We start from the raw sequence: 19787 nt of genomic DNA on the forward strand, positions 1-19787 counted from the left end.
TCCGCATTGCCCGCTTTCAAGAACCCTGGATCTGGAGAAGACCGCAAGCTGAGTTGGCAGGACAAGGAATAAGGAGATATGGGGCCCTGTACAGCAGCAGGTATGCACCTTCTTACTGTTTTATGTACTGATTGGGGAAGGGGGGAGGCTTATTTCACAGGGTGGGGAAAGGGTCTTCTGGATGCTGTTAGTATATGTAAAAAGGGCAGTTATAACCTTGCATGAGGGTGGAAATACCCATTTTTTTCCCCCTTCCCTTATTCTAGCAGGGGCCAGTCTCCACTCACATGCCTCTGCAGCTCTTGCCAAATCCCTCATCAGCTCAGCTGTTTTGGTTGCTCTGTCACCTCTCAAACACTCTACCTGTTTGTGCCCCTCCTTCCTTTTGCCTCATAGGCCTCCGTTCCCAGTCAAGGTGGAGACGCCTGCACAGTGCCTGGCTGAGCGACACTGTGTGGCTGGACTCAACTTGGCAGATCCTTGGGGAGATTGCAATGTAAAAAGTCTAAAAACAAGAGACTCTAATTGCAGGAAACTACTGGCTGGGCACAATGGCCACAACATTCATGTGACATTATATCCGTCTGCCCCATTTGCAGTGCAGGCTGCCGAACCAGATTGGTGCCTCTATCTACCTGCAGCCTCCCATCAGTCTGCCTTGCTGTTAAAAACCTGGAAAACACTTGGGCATATTTTACTGGCAAAGAGGTAAGCAAGCAAAATACAGCCCATGGGTTTGGGATACAGTAATAGCATGGCCTATTCCCGATTGTCTGACAGTAAAATCCTCTACATTTATCAGACACCAGCTAGTCTTGGCCCTTGGCTTTTCCCACACCTGGAACATTTTATTTGGAAAATCTCTGAGCACGTCCTCTAGTTTTGCCATCAAGTATTAGGGCAATGATAGTTTCCCTTCTCCCTCACAAATCTTGGTCCCCTCTCATCTGTGTGAACCACTACTCCAAACTTACCAGCTTTCTCCCTTACTCTTTAAAATGGCTTCTTTCCCTTGACGGGAGCCCCGTAGAGAGATGGTTTGCAGGATCCTTTATGGCCCACAATAAGGATGCTCACAAACATGCCCAGGATCCTTTTTGTCCCACAGTAAGGATGGCCCACAACATGTGCTGACAGACATGCCCTGGTTGAGTTAAACTAGTTCAAGCCCCATGCGTGGACAGCCATTACTTTAAAACCGGCTATCTGTAAGCCAGGGTTATATGGATTTTAGGAGTGTCAACACAGAATTGCACTGAAATAACTGAAGGTGCAATTTAAGCCAATTCAGTTAAACTGGTGCAATTTTGTGTGTAGGCCAGAGATCTAAGTCACCTTTCCTAATTCAGTTAGGATCATTCCTGGCTTTTCTCCCTCTATCCTATTAAGTAGCATCTTCACCCACCCTTAGTCCTAGAAGTGGTGTGTGAATACCAATGCTATGTCCTTGCCATCTCTAGTTCCTTCCTGCAAGATACTTTCTTCTTGGACTAGAGTTTGAAACTGAAGTGAAATTATTAATTTGATAATTATTGGATGTGCTGTTGCTTTGGCTGTTAACTCTCTCTCTCTTTATTTCAGTAAACCCATTGCACCAGTATAGACCTCCCAGAGCAACCTGGGGGGAAGCTGATCAGATCCACTGTGGTGAAAAGGTTCACAGACCTTGGGGACCAGGAGAAGAGCAGACAAGACCTGTTCCTGAACATGTGCCAGGGTTCTGAATTCATGTATGAGGTTGAGAAGGTGGTTAAAATGAGAGACAAGGGAAGGTTCTGCCAGGAGGACAAGAAAATGAAGCAGAACTCTTTGTGGAATGAGACGTGCAAATGGAAGAGAGAGTTCCTAAAGAAAACACCAAATAAACAGTGCTCGGGAGAAAATGGCTGCCATCTTGATGCAACATTAGGCCTCCAGGCCAAGGCTACAGTGTAAATGTGGCTCCAACAAATCACCCACTGTGATCTGTTGCACTGTGCTGTTATGTCTTGATCTTGCAGCTGGCCTATAGCCTTTGGTGTTTAATAAAAATCTTCCTGGATAAGAGAGCCTCTGGCTGACTTAGCTCCCCTCCTCTTCTTTAACTATAATACTGTACTGAATTATTCCTCTGTACAGTTCCCTCCTATATATATATATATATATATATATATATATATATATATATATATATATATACTATATACATGCATACAAACGAGGATGTGCTACCTCCACTCCAGTGTTGCATAACCTCTTTTAATTGCAGCAATTGGCCCATCAGAACCCCCCCAGTGCCTTCTGCCATAAACTTCCACACTGTACACGTGAAGGGCCTCCATCTGCCTTACATTGACAAGTACCTGCACTGAAACCAATGGGGCTACTACCTATGAAAGCTGCTAACTGAGGTGGCACAGCTGAGCCCTAAGCTCAGGCGCTAATGACTATAGATCACCTCTGCTACTGAGGGAGAAACTGAACCCCAGTGCAGCAGAGTCCTAATGCAGAAACTGAATTCCTACCATCCATTTACACTTTGAAGGTGTGTGAATAGAGAGCTTCTGTCTCATACTTCACCCCTTGCATGTAGTGCTAATATGAATAACAGCTTCAAATGCAGCAGCGTGCCTGGTCAGCTGCCTGTAGATTCTGCATCTTTGCTACATTGTTCACACAAGTCATCTCCCTTAGTTTCACATATGTTATGCAGTAAACAGATGTTATAATTGCTATGCTTGTCCCTGTGCTGTCATTGGGTATCTCTGCCTTGCTCTCAGCCCCCCCCAAAAAACTCATTCTACCACCTTCCTGCTAAATATATAGCTAAAATGGTATCCTCTGGGTGGGTGTGGTTAGGAGGTGGTTTTGTTAGCCATGGTAAAAATGGCTAGGCACTTAGAATCACAGTGGGGGTGGAGACACCATTCATGTCAATATTTTATTATGGGAATAATTCTCCCTCCCTCTGGTCCATTCTTAAGCTCTAGAATTTTTCCATATTGTGGCATCATGTGCTTTGGGTGGTCTTCCTGTGTACGTGTTCAGGTACTTGCTATGCTGCTCCCCTGGGACTGGTGTCACCATGGGCCAGTGCTCCTCCGACGTACTTGTGGGAGAAGGCCCACATGAGTTCTGTTGATAGCTCCGAAACAATTTGGAAATTGTAATCAAGTCCTTCAGTGATTTCTGGCACATTGGCCACCTTGCTCACGCACCCCCATAACACTGTACTGCCATGCATGCAGCCCATGAAATAGCAACTGTGATAGTAGCCCCTACTGTGGTCTCTGTGACCTCAAACTGGTGTCCAGCTGCCTGGTAATTGTCTGGGGTAGCCAGCTTCCATGGAGCAATTGCCTCTTTTTTCTCATGGTGATTAGCACTCTTATCCTAATGGGACTGGCACTGCAGGGTCACAGCTCACCAGCGGTATGGAAAACTCTTCTTTCTCATTCTGAAATTACGCAGTCCCTGCTGCTTGGCCCAGAGCCAGAGAACAACTTGGTGTCATCAGTCTTGTTATGATCTGGGCGCTAAAGCCATCTTTAGATTTCAAAGCCTGAACAGTTCAGAGCTTACTGTGTCAGGCTGTGTGAAGACTTACGAAGGCAATTGTGCCTCATTATGCTCAGTTCATGTTGTCATAGTTTCTCTTTACAGCCCTAAGGGCCAGAAAGAACTGGTTTAAATGAAAGCATACATTGTGAAGCACAGCTCTGTGAGCAAGAGGCAGATTGTGTCTGCAAAATATATGCAGGCTGGATCATAATTACCATTCTCTTCTCTCCTCTCCCGTCATCTCTGCCCCAATCTTGCAGGTGCCGCTGTTCGAGCAGTGGGAGGACGTGATGAAAGGGATGAAGGTGGAGGTGTTGAATAGCGATGCTGTGCTCCCCAGCCGGGTGTACTGGATCGCCTCTGTCATCCAGATTGCAGGTAGGTCTCTTGAGAGGCTTATCAGTAACCGACAGGGACTGGCGATAATTGAGGGATGTTTATCAGATCTGAATCTATCTGGCCTGGCCATATGACACTTTAATGGGGCTACGGAGCCATCCAGGCAGTGAGTGCCACACCCCCTGCCCTGCCCACAGCCAGCCCCGTCTCCAGCCAGCCCTGCACCCCCGTGCCCTGCTTGCAGCCAGCCCCTACCTCCAGTCAGCCCCTGCCCTGTCTCCAGCCAGCCCCACGCCTCCTGCCAACCCCGCACCCTCCTGTCTCCAGCCAGCTCCGCACCCCCTGCCCTGCCCGCAGCCAGCCCTGCATCCCCTGCCTCTAGCTAGCCCTGCCCCACGCCCCTGTGTGCAGCTGGCCCCACGTCCAGTGCTGCCCTGCAGTTCCCAGGGCAGTAACCCTGCACACCTGCTTCAATGAGGGGGGCAGGGAGCAGCTGGGACCCACACATATGCACACCCTAGGGTGACCAGACAGCAAGTGTGAAAAATCAGGACAGGGGGTGGGGGGTAATAGGAGCCTATATAAGAAAAAGACCCCAAAATCGGGACTGTCCCTATAAAATCGGGACATCTGGTCACTCTAGCACACCCCCAGGGAGTGGCCGGGACCCACACATGTGAAATGGAGCTCATTTCTAGTTCAGGCCCATCTTTTTAAAAAAGAACTTTAGGCAGGATTAACATACATCCGTATTTTCCCGGACAGGTCAGGCTTTTTGGTTCTTAAATGGCCGTCCAGGAGGAATTTTTAAATTTTAAAAATTCCTCCCGGGAAAATACGGACGTATGGTAACCCTGTTGGTACAAAAAATACATACTGGGGCACATCCCTTAAATCAGAACTTTTTATGGGGAACCGGTTGTTAAGATTTTGGCAGTTCATCACTGCATCCAGGGGTCTTTGAAAGGGGGAAATGCCAGGAGGGAGAAGAGTTGTTTAGGAGCAATAGATGGAACCTAAACAAGGTAAACCGGCAGGTCTCGTGGGAGGACTTTGTGTTGCTGAGCTCCATTCATCTTCCAAGGGAAGGGGTGGAAGGTCCTTTCACTTGAAGCTAATTTTCATGGAGCACTGGAGAATGTATTGTAGGGAACAAAGTAACCAGAGCAGAGAAAAGATTTAATGCATCTCTTCCCTCTCTTGTTGTCTCCGGCAGGATACAGAGCACTGTTGCGGTACGAAGGCTTTGAGAATGACTCCAGCCATGACTTCTGGTGCAACCTGGGCACAGTGGACATTCACCCCATTGGCTGGTGTGCCATCAACAGCAAAATCCTGGTACCCCCACAGAGTGAGTGCCTGTCGGGTGTCATGCTGTGAGAGGAGATGCCAGTGTTTAATTCCACATGTAGCAGTCTTGGTTTCTCTCCTAGCTCCGTCTCACAGTGTCATGTTCGTAATGCTTGGGAATGCAGATCCGCTGCTGTCTTCTGTTATAAAGTGTCCATTTCTCTTGGTCCTCAGAAAGCAACTTCTTGCATTGCTCTCTCTCTGCAACTCCCTCTGGTTGACTAGGAGTGGTGCTGGAGGGTGATGGGAGGAATTGTGTCTATCCATCCTCAACTGGAAGGATCATGAAGGGTGCTGGTAAAAGAGCAGAATTCTGGCATGTGGGGGTGTTCTTTAAATGCTGTTTACATAGGTTGAAATTGACATGTCTTGACTTACACATCTAACTCAGTTGCTTTCCATTTCCACAGCCTATCCCAGCCTTCTCCCTAGGCCTATATTACCTTGGAACAATTTACCAAGGCTCAGGGTGGCTTCTCCATCCCTGATCATCTTTAAATCAAGACTGGATGTTTTTCTAAACTATCTCCTTTAGGAATTATTTTGGGGAAGTTCTATGGCCTGTCTTATACATGAGGTCAGATTAGAGCAGAGGTTCTCAGCCAGGGGTACGCATACCCCTGGGGGTACACAGAGGTCTTCCAGAGGGGTACATCAACTCATCTAGATATTTGCCTGTTTTACAACAGGCTACATAAAAAGCACTAGCAAAGTCAGTACAAACTAAAATTTCATACAGACAATCACTTTTTTATAATGCTCTATAGATTGTACACTGAAATGTAAGTACAATATTTATATTCCAATTCATTTATTTTATAATTATATGGTAAAAAGTCAGCAATTTGTCAGTACTAGTGTGACTGTGACACTTTTGTATTTTTATGTCCGATTTTGTAAGCAAGACTTTAAGTGAGGTGAAACTTGGGGTACATGAGAAAAATCAGACTCCTGAAAAGGGGTAGTCTGGAAAGGTTGAGAACCACTGGACTAAAGGATCATAATGGTCTCTTCTTGGCTTTGGAATCTATACCACCTCGTGTCCCAATTTAGGCCCTGCTCTGGCAGTCATATCAGCATGGGCAGCCTCTTGCTCCCAGATGGAGCCCCTTTGAAATTAGTGGGGCCCTGCATGGGTGCACAGGTCCATGTGTGTCAATCCAATTGCAGGATTGGGATCTTAGCTTGTAAGTTTTCCAAGGCACATGTCTTCTAGCTCAGTATCCCACCTCCAACAGACCCTTGGTTTGAAGGGATTTCCTTTTATCCATTCTAAATTTGGTGCCTTTTAATTTTCATGAAGTGCCCCTTCATTCTTGTGTTAGGGGCTGACTTACCTCCTCTGTACCAGCCACTATTTTAAATAGCACTCTGCTGCCATTTTGTTCTGTATTTGTACACCTAACACAATGGGATCCTGATCTGTAACTGGGGCTCCTTGGTGCAAAGATAACGGAAAGAATATTAATGAATTTTCTTCTACTTTCTGTGCCAAATGGTGGCAAAGTTCCGTGAGCTTATCAGAAACCTGACATTCTGCTCGTATATAGCTGCAGTGTGGCTGTGAGTGTGTGAGAGTGAAAGACTAGTGATCATTGGTGTATCTGAATGGGAAGAACATCTTGAATTTAGACCGGCAATTCCTGGAAAGGAGGAAGGGGTCAAATGCATTGTTAACTTTGTGTCCTCATGAAGGTGCAATGGGCAAGGAACATGAGCTGTTGTTCTCTGTTTCTGTACAGCCATCCACGCCAAGTACACAGACTGGAGGGGGTACCTCATGAAAAGGCTGGTGGGAGCAAGGACCATCCCTGTGGATTTCCACATCAAGGTAAAGGGGAAGGACAAGGGAAAGGTTCAACCATCCATCCAGTTCACAGATGGAGACACAGCACTGTGGGGGGAGTCTCCCTCTCTTGGTTCAAGCTCTGTTTACCTCTCCTGTTGCTCATTGGTACTGGGAGGGAGAACCAGCATAGTGCAGGGTGGGGGAGGGCATTTTCCTTTAAGGGCTGCCTGACACACCTGGACAGTAGGACAGAATGCTCCTTTGGCAATGTGGGTTCCTTTGACCCAGTCAGCCTGACTGCTTCTCTTTCAGGACTTAAAAGGATGTTCTTAAACAGTTGAGGCCCAAAATATTGGTGAGGGTTTTGTTTTCCTTTGTGCGCACGCACACAAGTAAATCCTGCTGTTTAATGTGAATTGTTTTATTTCAGTGAATGAGCTGTTTGTTTTGAATAGAAACATTCTTCTTCACTTTTGGAAGCCCGGCAACATGCTGGGGAATGAGAGAAAAACAAAACTGACGAGACTAGCGTCCCTGGCTCTCCTGAAATGCACACAGTCAGTAGCACTGGGTGTGAAAACTCATTAAGATCTTGACAGGCAGGTTTTTTTAATAATCGGAAGGAGTGTTAGTAGATGTGACTCCAGTCAGAGTCGAGCGAGAAGGCAGGCTCCCCCTGCTGGCATGTTTTGAAAAGTTTCTTTCTAAATTTCTGATGGGGAAAATAATACCATGAAATGGCTGGCAGAAAAAGACCTTGACGGGATTCACTTATCTGCAGGATCCAGGGTAGTCAGGGACATTGAACTGGAGACACCGAACTAGAGTCTCCCATGGTTTGAGGCAATTACAATGAAGCTGTTTGTTCATGGGATAATCTGTCAGACCCACTGAGCCGTGGTGGAGACAAGCTCTTGGGAGAGCTGGCAGTGAAGTGCTAAAGAGAGACTGGAATGTTACCATATCCAAGGCTTTCCCAGACACAAATACACTTACTCCTCATGGCCAAGTCTGGAGAAAACCTTCTACAAGGCACATGTGGGGTTGTGTCCCCACAGAGATGTTGCTAATGTGCGTTTTGCCACATGGCATTAGATCTCACTGCACTCTGAGACCCTGGGCTCTGATAGACCAAGGTGACAGGTACTTTACAGATGCCTTTGAACGTTCTCAAGGATAGGTTGGGTTGGGCCTGATCAAAATTTGGGAGTCCCCCCCAAGGAAAAGTGAGGGTGATGCGGGTGACTTAGCACAGAGTCTCTTAGTCAGTCTGTACAAGTGCTCCAGGACAGTGGTGGGGTTGGAGGGTGTTGCTGGAGGTTCAGTCTTTCTAAGAAGTGTGAAACAAAGGGCCTCATCCCACTCCCCTTTTGAGTCAACTGAGAGACTCCAATAAGTTTGTGACCAGAGGTAGCTATGGAAGACCTTATGGCCACTTTCACCAGAAGTGAGGTGTGAGCCCCATGCACTGGCCCAGTTTGGGCTGGAGGCGTTACATTCTGCCAAACTCTAATTGTAACAGGGATTTCACTAGGACTGGTTATTCAGCCCTTCTTATCCCCAGTTGTGCAGTGGCACGGTTGTTACCCGGGGTTCTTTCAACCCAAAGCTCTTGGTAACTTTTAGTCTGTGCAAAGTGGTGTCAGGAAATATATCAGGGGAGACACGGCCGTCCAACCGATTGATGGCTGGCACAAACAGGACAACACCAGAGTGCTTTCACTTAAAGCTAAACTTTACTTAGTCTCATACACATGTCTGCAACAGGTTAGTAAAACACCCCCAACCCTTGATAATTACCAAAGCTGAGAGTGGCTCTCGAGTGGCACAACGGCAGCCCGTCTGCTAGTGGGGAACACAAAATGCATCCAGAGGGAGAGTCCAGTCCTGAAGAGTCCCCCTACCTCAAACTTTTTCCCCTTATTTATACATTAGTAATAGAATGACATGTCCCTTAAAGCAAACTTTTAAGTAAGCAGTTTCAATGGTCAAGCGAGAGGTTCCTTCTGATTATCGATGAACCAGGTGTGGGTTTTTCCAGAGTTTGCAGCCTTGAGGCCCCAATAGACATTCCTGGGGCACATCCTGCTCTTCTAAGATGCATGTATCAGCAACTTCAACACAATTCTTATCAGGAAGGATGCGGGGTCAAGCTGCCCTTTCTGTGGCACCCAAAAAACCCCCTCCCCTCCTGCCTTGGTTGAACAGAGACTGCTGAACGGCCAATTTACAGCCTGCTGACTTGGCTGCTTTTAGCAGAAAGCCATAGTGGTTTTAGGCACTTTACTGCTTTGCCAAAGTCTCCCTGTATACGGTCTTAGAATGGCTGTTGTGTCCCTCCCTCGAGGTGTCTGTTCCTCCCAGCACTGACGTGCAGCCAAGTGATCAGTGTGCGTGTGGAGAGAGTCGTGTTGTGTAAAGCGTTTGGGGACGAAGGGATCTGAGAGATCCTGTTTGTTTGTTGTCCTCGCAGATGGCGGAAAACATGAAGTACCCATTCCGTCAGGGCATGCGGGTGGAGGTAGTGGACAAGACCCATGTGTCTCGGACACGCATGGCAGTAGTGGACACAGTGATTGGTGGCCGGCTGAGGCTCCTCTATGAGGATGGGGATAGCGATGATGACTTCTGGTGCCATATGTGGAGCACTCTGATCCACCCAGTGGGCTGGTCACGTAGGGTGGGTCACAACATCAAGAAGACAGGTACAAATCCATGTGGCCTTTCCCGGAACTCTCCCAGCCTGCTGTCGATTGGTTGGTCCCAGAGAGACACTGACACAAGATTAGAGTTGACCCTAGTCCTGGGTTTTCATGGAATGGTTCTGATTCTGACAAGGCCATCCCGTATCTTGCAAGCTGGGCCAGCTGTCGTAATCACATCACCTGCTTCTAGCGTAGCAGACCAGTGCTTCTGTCTGGCCATGTAACCTACCCTCTGGTATCCATTATGAGATGTTGCAAAGGCCGAACAACGCAGTATAATGCACCTGGCCAATTAAACTCTGCTGCATGTCAGTGGTACAAGTGTGATTTCTTATTCGACTCCCCAAGAGGCAGTCAGTTTCTCCCCCCTGAAGTGTGAGTACACTGTACCTTTATGTTAGCCTGCATAGTTACAGATGTTATTAATGGCTATACATTTATTGAGCCTTATGTGACGAAGCTTGCTGGCCCCTTTAATAGCATGTGACATTAGGTCATCTCTTTCTGGGGCTTGGCCCTTGAAGGAGAGGAATTTGTGGGCAATATAGTTCCCCAGGGGAGTCCAGGGACCAAGAGGCATCATATGTCCTTGGACTACTCTTCCCATCAGTTCCTAGAATTCTTCTCATTATTATTAAGAGGCAGCCTAGCAGCACCCACTCCTAAAGGGGCTAGCATGCTTTGTTGTGCTTTAAAAAAGAAATCCAGGTTCAGCATAGGTGTCCTTCCCTTTCTTCTGCTGAGCCCCCAGAGCACATCTCTGCCTGGTTTCCATATATTGTGTATAGAAGTTTATATCCGTGATAAATCTACCATCCTTTGAGTTCAAGGGACCCTTTATTCCCATAATACAGGACATGGTAATACAAAGGGACTGATCCTTTTTCCCTTTGTAATTTTGAACATCCCCTTCCAGCCCCCTCTGACTAGCTGGTGCCTTCCTGTTTCTTATCGCTGCTGACTTCCAATCAGATGGTGACTTAGCAGGACTCCCCCTCTGTCACAGTAGATGTCTCATTTCTGCTTCTCTTCCTTGTTTCCCTCCCCTGGCAGAAGAAAAGCGCAGTGACATGGCAAACCATCCCACCTTCCGGAAGATCTACTGTGACGCTGTCCCCTACCTCTTCAAGAAGGTAGGAGAGCTCAGCCCTCGCGCCTTGAGACTGCCATGGCAAAGAAGGGATGAGGGGGGAAGCTTTGCCAGGAGACGGTAGGACCCATCCTGCACTTCAGCACAGCTCTTTGGACTCTAACCCATGTAGATGCTGAGCTCTCTTCTCCCTTGCAACAGCGGAGGAGTATCTGGCCCACAGAACTCCGCATAGTGGGCTTGTTCGGGGCTGGAATGAGGGGGTTCACTTGCCCTGAGGCTTTGCGTGCTGTGGGGGCTTGGAGCTGGAATGGGGGATGTTTGAGGATGGGGTGGGGGATGTGGTCAGGAGCAGGAGAGGATGTTTGCTCATTCAAGGTCAGGGTGGAGGGACTCAAGGATGCAGACAGGACTAGGGGCTCGGGTGAGGAGTAGCTGAGAGGCTCGATTGGGGAGAGGGCTTGTGCAGGGGTCGCGGGGGAGGTGTTCCTGCACTTAGATCGGGTGGTGAATGCACAGTAGTCTTCAGCCAAGGGTGGAAGGGGATGCTGACACGAGATTGGGCTGGACTGAGGGAGGTCAGGTAAGAGGCCTGTGTGCTACAGAGGCTGGGCTGGAAGGAAGGGCTTGCTCCATGGGAGGCTGGGAGGCTTGTTGGCTCTGGGTGGGGGATGGCATTGGCATGGCTGGCTCTTCTGATTGATTTATTGATTGATTTATGGGAGTTTCTCTTTGTTCCATTGGGGTTAGTTTGCCTCTGGTTTTGAATCACATTAGCGCCCCCCTCCCCCTCCAATCGTGTTTCAGTCATTTGGTTTTCTGCTTCAGGGCAACCTTTCCTTTCCCTTCCCTTCCCCTTCTTCCACCCTGCTGTGCCCCGCCATGTCTTTGAATCCCCTCTACACTCAGAGACGGGCCATGGTCCTGACGGTAACGCCCAGTTTGTCTTTTCCCTGGGGTCTGTTTCAGGTGCGGGCTGTTTACGCTGAGGGTGGCTGGTTCGAGGAAGGCATGAAATTGGAAGCTATTGACCCCCTGAATCTGGGCAACATCTGCGTGGCTACTGTGTGCAAGGTAACCTGGGCTGATAGGGGACAGAGTCGAAGCCTATGACATCCGAGCCTCTGCTCAGCATCCTTAGAGAGCAGGACGAGGTAGAGGGCCTGTCGGGGGCTTGTGAGAGAGGAGGCAGGGCTCTTGTTTTGGGAGGGCTCTGAGGGAGTGAGGCAGCAGGGAAGGAGGTTGGGGTGCTTGTTCAGGGGCCAGCAGGCTGCCCGCAGCTTCAGCAGCTGGGGCACTCAAGGCTGCGGTCAGTTTACAGATGTGTATATGCTGCCTGAGGACAGGTGTGCTTGCCTGCAGCAGGTTGAGTTCCTTGTCAATGCAGCACATGTGCTATGCTCTTCTCCCACATCCTCTGCCCCTGGATAATCGGAAGGGAGGATCTGCTTTCCCAGAAGACCTCAGCAGCTCCTGGAGGGTGTCAGCGCGGCATACAGAGCGTGGCTTTGAGGAATAAAGGGATGCAGGGAGTGTTAGGGGAAGCACTGTGTGTGTTCATACATTCTGCATGGCCTGGCTTCCCAGTCTTGCTTTCTCTCCCCTCACTGCTCGCTCCCTGTGAAGCGCCTTGCATCACTTGGCAGGGTGCTGGGCGATAGGATCCCAGGGAGCCTTTTCCTTCTCTAGACTCTAGTCCACTTTGCATAACTTGAGAGGCAGCATCACCGTGGGCTTCCAGTTCTCTCCCAGAAAATCATCGGCTCCCAGTACAACCCGAAGGGGGGGACTTGAAGCAAAAGGTTGACTAGAGATTACAGGAGGGCTCTTTATTTGTCCAGAAAATGTTCCCCTGAAGCCGTGTCTGGCGCGATCCATTTTGAGGGATTGGAACTGGTGGGAACGAATAGGCGACTTTGTTAGCCCTGGCATCATGTGCGCCTGCTATATTTGATAGGCTAAGCAGGGTCAGGCCTGGTTGATGATTGGATGGGGACTCCCAAGGCACAGCGGGGAGTGGTGGTGGTGAGTCAGTGGGTTGTGCTGTTCCCTCTTGAGTCAGTAGTGAACCAGTGACCCAGCACTGCCTCGAGGTGGCTCTGTGCTGCTGGAGGCACTGTCCTTTGAGATGGAAAACTGAGCTCCTGACTATTTAAGTTTATGGCACTTTTCCCAAGAGTATTGACATCAGCCCTGTGTGCCTGTCAAATTCCATTCCAGGTCACTGGGTCCTGTTGACTAAAACTCCTGTTGCAGTTTCAGCTGGAGAAGCTACCACTCCCCCATCTGTGATACAACATTGGAGTGTATTGCTGTGCATTGTTTAGCACCTACCATGCTCCACCCCAGAGGTGGCTGCATTTCACGAGTGGGGGCATGATCCTCTGATAGACAAACCATAGAGGTCTTGGGGATCTTTCAGAATGAAAGGCTTTAGAGCAAGCTAAGCTGCTCCTCTCATGCTCTCCCCCTGTGTTGTCAGGTCCTGCTGGACGGTTATCTCATGATTGGCATTGATGGGGCAGCATCTGCAGATGGCTCTGATTGGTTCTGTTACCATGCTTCCTCACATGCCATCTTCCCTGTCAACTTCTGCCAGAAGAACAACATCGACCTGACCCCTCCAAAAGGTGAGACTCTGAAACCTCCCACCCTGAACTGTAAGGTCACTGGGCTACACGTCTCCTAGGGGCACATGATGACACAACTGTGGCTCAGACTGACCAAAATTGTGGGGCCCAGGCCTGCTTGCTTCTTTTTGAAGAGTCAAGGTTGGTGAGGTTGCAACAGCTGATCCATTCGAACTGGCCTTACTCCCACGCCTTGCTCCAAAGAATGTTTGGTATTTGATGGCTCCTAATCTGAAATAAAATGGAAGTGTGGTCTGAATTTGCCTTCTCTGTCACTGGTAGCGGATTCTAGACCCCCTGGATTGTCTGATCCAGAAAATGGGGGTCTCCTCCTGCTTTCAACACTGCCCTTGACGTTCCTGGTGGCAGGAGAGAGATCATGCCTAGTAATGTGTTTAAAGTCCATTTCCTCCTGCATGTGGTTATTGACAGGGGCTGTTCAATTTCAGCTGAGTCCCTGTTGGATACCTTTGTCCACGTCTCAAACCTATTGCACCACTTGATGCTGTTCCCAGTCTGTGCTCAGCAAAGGAGTCCCGGACTGCTGTGCAGTGGCAGAGCGATGCAGTTCCTCTTATCTTCCTTTGAGCTGCATCCTGGAAGTGCCAGGAGGCTAGCTGTGGAGCCTTGTGAGCTGCTGCTTCTTCCTTGCTCTCTCTCTCTTTCTCCCGGCTCTTATGCTCGGTGACCTTTCTACTTTTGCAGGGTATGATGCAAAGAATTTCAGTTGGGCAAGTTACCTGGAAAAGACCAAATCCAAAGCTGTGCCAGTGCGGCTCTTCAACATGGTGAGTACCGGCTGGGAGGGGGGCAAGGCAGACACACCAGCTTGGACCCAGCATGCAGGGAGGAGCAAACACACCATGGGAGTTTCTGAGCTGGGCTGTTCTGTGCTAGCGGCTGAAACTATTTGGGAATGCCTGGGAGGTTTCACTGCTGTCAGTGGATGTGTCCTGAGTTCTTTCCCGTAGGCTCCATGAGTAAAGCACTTGGTGGCTGGTGATGAACTGGTGTGTCTTTCTCTGAATTTCATAATGGAATGGGCTTTTGATTAGGGCAACTTGCATTTCTTTAAAGCCCACACTCCAAGTCCACACTTGGATCTCCAAGCTCGTCGCAGATTGTCCATACAGGGATCAATCTCCGCACTGAAATGCAGCCCTCTCTGGGAGGGGGAGGCAGGAGTCATTCCACACCAGCAAAATGGCATGATGGTGTCATGGGATAATGCCACACCTGTCTCACTTCCTCGGTCCCCATGCCTATGCTGGCTCACTGGGCTCAGTCAGACATCCTTTGAACCCTGCAAAGCTAAACCCTGGTTTAGCATCTGGCCTCTCGGTGGTCAGGCTGAGCTTTGCTGCGGAACGGCGGGGCTTGTGGGCTTTGGGCCTGTTTATATGGGGGTAGCTGAAGTCCCCCGTAGGTATCACGATATGGACTTTGGTGAGAGAAACCAAAGAGGCATCATTGTGCTCTGTCTCCTTTTCTTGAGCTACAGGCATTACCACACTGGTGTATTTGCATTAGGACTTGGGATTGGCCTGGATGTAACTGGGTTGGGTTTTTCCTCTTCCCAGGACTGTCCAAACCATGGCTTCAAGGCGGGCATGAAGCTGGAAGCAGTGGATTTGATGGAGCCCCGACTCATCTGCGTGGCCACCGTAAAGCGTGTGGTCCACCGCCTCCTCAGCATCCACTTTGATGGCTGGGACAGCGAGTATGACCAGTGGGTGGACTGTGAGTCACCAGATATCTATGCTGTAGGCTGGTGTGAGCTGACGGGTTACCAGCTGCAGCCACCAGTGGCCCCAGGTTGGTGAATGCTGATTGGTTCCTCTGCCCCGATTGTGGTGATGCTGAATTTGGTGGCAGGTTTCTGACCCACTGCTTTGCATGTCCTGCTCCTCTGTGACTTGTGGGGAAGAGAAACCATCTCCCTAGTCCCACATGGACTCCATGCGCCCCTCACGCCCTCTCTCAGCCTGGCTCACTCGCTGACCAGAGGAACCAGATCTGCGTGGTGAGGAGAGAAGACTGGCAGTTTGAGGTGGATTTTAGTCTCTCCTGTCTTCTGTCTCATCAATCAATGGGGGATTGCTCCTGCTGAAACAGGGCATCACACGAGCACTTCCATGCCCCCCTCTAGCTGTACTCTCCTTCTTTCCTTCAAGTACAGCCTCACCCCACCCAATCTTGAAGCAGGTGCAGCTCTGCCCCCCTTCCCTTTCCCAGGCCCTGTGATGTTCTGATGCCCTCAGTCTCTAGGATAAGGGTGAACCTCACACGAGTGTCACTCCTCTCTTCAACTAGTAGGGGCTGCCACTGCTACACTTCAGATCCCTTCCTTCCATCCCAGAATTGCTAGCCTCATCCCTGCCCTACCCCATCTTCCCTGGTGTACCACTGCGCCCCCAGCTATGCCCAGCCTGTCATGCTCACCCTCATATCCATACACCTAGCAGCACCACTATGCCCAGCTCTTCCCTCTGCTTTTGTGGCAGGCTGGCTCAGGGAGAGGGAGTGGGCTGGTGGATGTGGGTCTTGTATCTGCCTTGTAACATGGCATCCCAGTTATCTGCTGGGGATGGAGCTCAGCTTTCATTTTCCTCTTGCCTTGGTGACAGAGCCCACGACGCCAGTGAAGATCAAAGAGGTGCCGAAGAAGAAGAAGAAACCCTATGGAAAGAAAAGTGAGTGATAGCTTGATTAGCCCTGCCTCCACATCACCCTTCTTTTCCCCCATTGGCTAGAAACCGTTAAAAAAACCCTCTCAGGTGTGACTAACCGCAGGCAGGAGAGGGGCCTTTTCTGACTCTGGGTACACTTGGTCCAGTGTGTGTTTATAGCTTCATTATTCCTCTTTGCATCTCGTCATGCTGCTCTTGCTGAGGAGAGACATGGGCACTGTTTGGGGGGAGGCTGCTAGGCTGTGTCGGTTGGCTGCAATCTAGACTAGGACTGCCTGCCTCTGAGAACGCTTCCAGGTGACTGACACGTTCATCGGCAACGTGCAGCTTCCCCGTTGTCCGTGGATATGATGGAGAGCCCGGCCTGGGTAGCTGGAATCAGTCCATGATGTGAGCTTCTAACAGTTAGTGTTAGGGGATGATGAGAATGGTTATGGTGATGGTCAAGAAGCTAATGGGCTCAGACCATGTTGTTGCTGTGTGTGTGTGTGAGAGAGACAGAGAACCTAAAATCCACAACCCCACTGTGCTAGGTGCTGTACAAACATAGTAAATGACATTTCCTGTCCCACAGAGCTTATGGTCTAAAAGGCCATAATGCCCTAACTAACAAAATTATACAGACACCAAATACAGGGTCACCCTGCCAGTTTTTCAGGATCTAGGCCCTGAGGATTAAGCAAAGCACTTAACTGAGCTCAGTGGGCCTACTCAGGTACTTATGTACTTTGCTGAACCACAGCCTTAATGTGTAAGAACTGGCAGCTTGATATTTAGGATGATGGGAAGAGAGGTGGTTATAGCCATCTTCCACTGCCTCTCTTTGGAGTGTGGGGAGTTAACCCCTGCAGAGGCTCCCCACCACTTCAGAGCGAGATGCCACCAGCAACTTGGGAGCGTGTCCGATTGGGAGAAATACCGTGACCTTGCAGCTGATCAGAATGTGTTTTGCTGTTCAAGTGTGCTTAGCCCTGCCCCGTGAAGCTTCTGCCCTGGGAGGTTGAACGCAGTGTTTAGTAAAAGGACAGATTTCCCCAACTCTCTTTATTCTTCTTTGTTAAGGGAAAAAGATGTCTGCCAAAACCCGGTCCCTCAAGCAGGCAGCCAAGAAACCAGCTGGCCCAAAAGCAAAGCGAGAAGCAAAAGCTGCAAGCAAGGCCTTACAGGAGCCAGCACCTGATGAGAGTAAGGAGAGGGAGTCACTCCAGCCTGCAGCCCCTCTCCTACATGCTGGGTGCCATTAGCAATCCTGTGGCCTGCTCCCCTTCCTAGCAGGCGTGGCATGGGGTCCCTATAGCCTGGGCTGGGGAGACAGCACAGCCAAGACTTAACTGTCTCTTCCTCGGAAAAGGTTCTGGGGGTTTGCATAACGCCATGGCAGTGAAAGCCGAGGGTTCGCGCAGCCCCAGCATACACAGAGCTGCCTCTAAACAAAGGAATTGACTGCTGCCTAATGCAGTGAGCAGCTGTATGTGAGACACGCCTCGCTGCTGAGTCCCGCATCAGCAGGTCCCAGTGGGGATGCGTTTCTGACTGTGTGAGTGAGTGAGAATTTCTCCACAGAGAAAGGTCCCAGAATGACACAGCTGCTTCTGGAGGCTGACTTGCCCTGTTTAGTCCCAGAACAGGTATAGCACCCACAGCATAGGCTTCCCCTGATCTGGAGGGATGAGATGGGAGGTCACTCTGTGTTCTGCTCCCTTCTTGGTCTCTGCTGAGGCTGCCAGGAAGAGGGGCCAATTGGGCTGGTATTTGTATGTGATGTGGGCACCTGCTCGTTGGGAAATGGGACTGATAGGACCCCCAAAGCATTTGTCACTGGGTGTCCATATGAACAGAGTGGGCCCCATGGAGCTGTTGACACCAACTGTTAATGAAGCTTTCTGGGTGGACTGATTTATCCTCTTTCTGTCTCTCAATAGTTATCACTGTGCAAGTAAAAGAGGAAACTATCGACCCGTCAGCAGTGGAATTCGCAGCCCCAGAGCTTCCCATTCTGATAAGCAGCATAAAACAGGAGGTAGAGGACTAATCCCTGATCCCTCAGGTGGGATCTCCTGGCCTTGAGCAAGGATGTGCACTGCACTCTGGGGAAGCCCCAAGTAAAGCTGTGCAGGAGACAAGAAGGGGTGTCGTTCCTTTGGGTTGAGCACTCGCAAAATGTCACAAAACTCCCGTTTATCCTCGCAAAAGAACAGTCCCCAGTGTCTGCAAGCTCCATTTTGGGTTTTTTTTTAAACCCCAGGTCACAGCTTCCAGAAAAGGCACCAAACTTTGAAAGCAATATGGCTCATACTTAGCTGATGGGCTGCAGTCTGAGGGTGGATTCCTGAGTCTGGGAAATCCTATTAGCCCACAGACATGACTCTTTCTGAGCTCTGTAGGAAGCTGCTGCTGCAGTGTGGAGAATGACAGCATTTCAGGCTGGTGTCTGGAGCCTGCGATCTGTGATCTGAGAAGCATTGAAATTGCAGAACCACAACCACTGTATGCGGTCTCAGGGAGAGCAAGTAAGTCAGGAACATGGCTGCTGTCGCTAGGGGAACAACCAGGATGTGCTCATCCCTCTCTCTCATCCTCTCTGTGACACGGACCTGGAACCAAAGAGGGCTCTAGAGAGCAGCTGGGAAATGGAGGAGGTAGAAAACAAGTTACAGGAGGGAATTTCTCTCTTGGTTTTACTCATAAATTAATTTTTTCACCTGCTGTGAGATGAGCTAAATCTTATCCAGCCCAGACAAAGACAGTAGGGTATTTATGTTGGCTCTTTCCCCCCTCCAGGACGCACAATGCTGCTGGATTATTATTATTTTTTTATAATCCCAGAGTAAATTCCACCAATGAAATGTACCATAATGCTCTGTAAATAAAATGTAATAGAAGGTCAAAGACTCGTCTGTTGGATTCAGAAACGACAAAATGCCTGCTCTGATCAAGAGGTGAGGGGGGAAGTCTGAACACGAAAGCAGTAAGGAGGGTGTGGTTGTGGTGGTTGTATTCTAGCCCTCATGTACCCACCTCTGCTTGTTTGTAAGATCTGCAAAGAGCATGTGCCAGCTGCTAGCAACATGGCACAGTCGGGGAGGCTCCTTGTCAGCCGCTGTGGTAGAATTGCTTTCTAGGTCTCTGAAAGGGTCCCCTAAGTCAAGTCCTCAATCATGGCAACATGAAGGATGCGTATGTACACCCAGCAAATGGAGCCGCCAGCTTGGATGGAGTGTGTGCAGGGGAGGTGAACTTTGCCTGGCACCAGTTGGCACAGAACTGTTTGTTCCTGTGGCGTTAGTCGCTCCCCTTCCCACGCTGAGCTCTGACTTTCATACCAGTCGATGGTCAGGTGTGCAGTAATAGATGTTCTAGCTCCTTTGTCCAGTGAATTTTTTTCAAGGGGCTCTGGCTCTTTCCTTAAGCTGTCAACTAACTTTCAACCCCCATATTTATATAACTGCTTTCCTGAAAATGGTTCCTAATTTGAATAAAATACTTTTCATGTAAAAAAAATTCTGCATTTCCCCGTGGAAACCCAAACACAGCAGCACTGGGCTAGTGCGTAAGAATGGGCCAGTGAAGGCCAATTTCACTTTTGTTTGACCATCTAGTTTGATGAGTGAAATGCAAAAGGCAGAAACTCTGTCGGCGGTGATTAACATGCTA

At 49.4% G+C, this 19787-nt stretch overlaps 1 protein-coding gene and 1 long non-coding RNA gene across 4 annotated transcripts in view; both read left to right on the plus strand.

Moving 5' to 3' along the window:
• Window positions 1–19022, plus strand: part of L3MBTL2 (L3MBTL histone methyl-lysine binding protein 2) — a 23096-nt gene extending 4074 nt beyond the window's left edge. For all 3 annotated transcript variants that reach the window (XM_048835010.1, XM_048835023.2, XM_048835017.2), the window contains exons 6-17: window positions 3801–3918; window positions 5096–5230; window positions 6972–7060; window positions 9492–9723; window positions 10777–10856; window positions 11783–11887; window positions 13296–13443; window positions 14149–14231; window positions 15024–15258; window positions 16071–16136; window positions 17196–17318; window positions 18056–19022. In XM_048835010.1, the coding sequence (XP_048690967.1) occupies window positions 3801–3918; window positions 5096–5230; window positions 6972–7060; window positions 9492–9723; window positions 10777–10856; window positions 11783–11887; window positions 13296–13443; window positions 14149–14231; window positions 15024–15258; window positions 16071–16136; window positions 17196–17318; window positions 18056–18165 (1524 nt within the window). In that variant the 3' untranslated portion in view covers window positions 18166–19022. The remainder of the gene's footprint in view (window positions 1–3800; window positions 3919–5095; window positions 5231–6971; window positions 7061–9491; window positions 9724–10776; window positions 10857–11782; window positions 11888–13295; window positions 13444–14148; window positions 14232–15023; window positions 15259–16070; window positions 16137–17195; window positions 17319–18055) is intronic.
• On the plus strand, window positions 112–2046 carry LOC142070522 (uncharacterized). The gene is made up of 2 exons (XR_012666381.1): window positions 112–708; window positions 1582–2046. It is a non-coding gene; the product is annotated as an uncharacterized LOC142070522 (long non-coding RNA).
• Window positions 19023–19787: the final 765 nt, after the last annotated feature.

This window comes from Caretta caretta, chromosome 1 (genome assembly GCF_965140235.1).
Source record: "Caretta caretta isolate rCarCar2 chromosome 1, rCarCar1.hap1, whole genome shotgun sequence".
Classification (NCBI taxonomy): Eukaryota; Metazoa; Chordata; order Testudines; family Cheloniidae; genus Caretta; species Caretta caretta.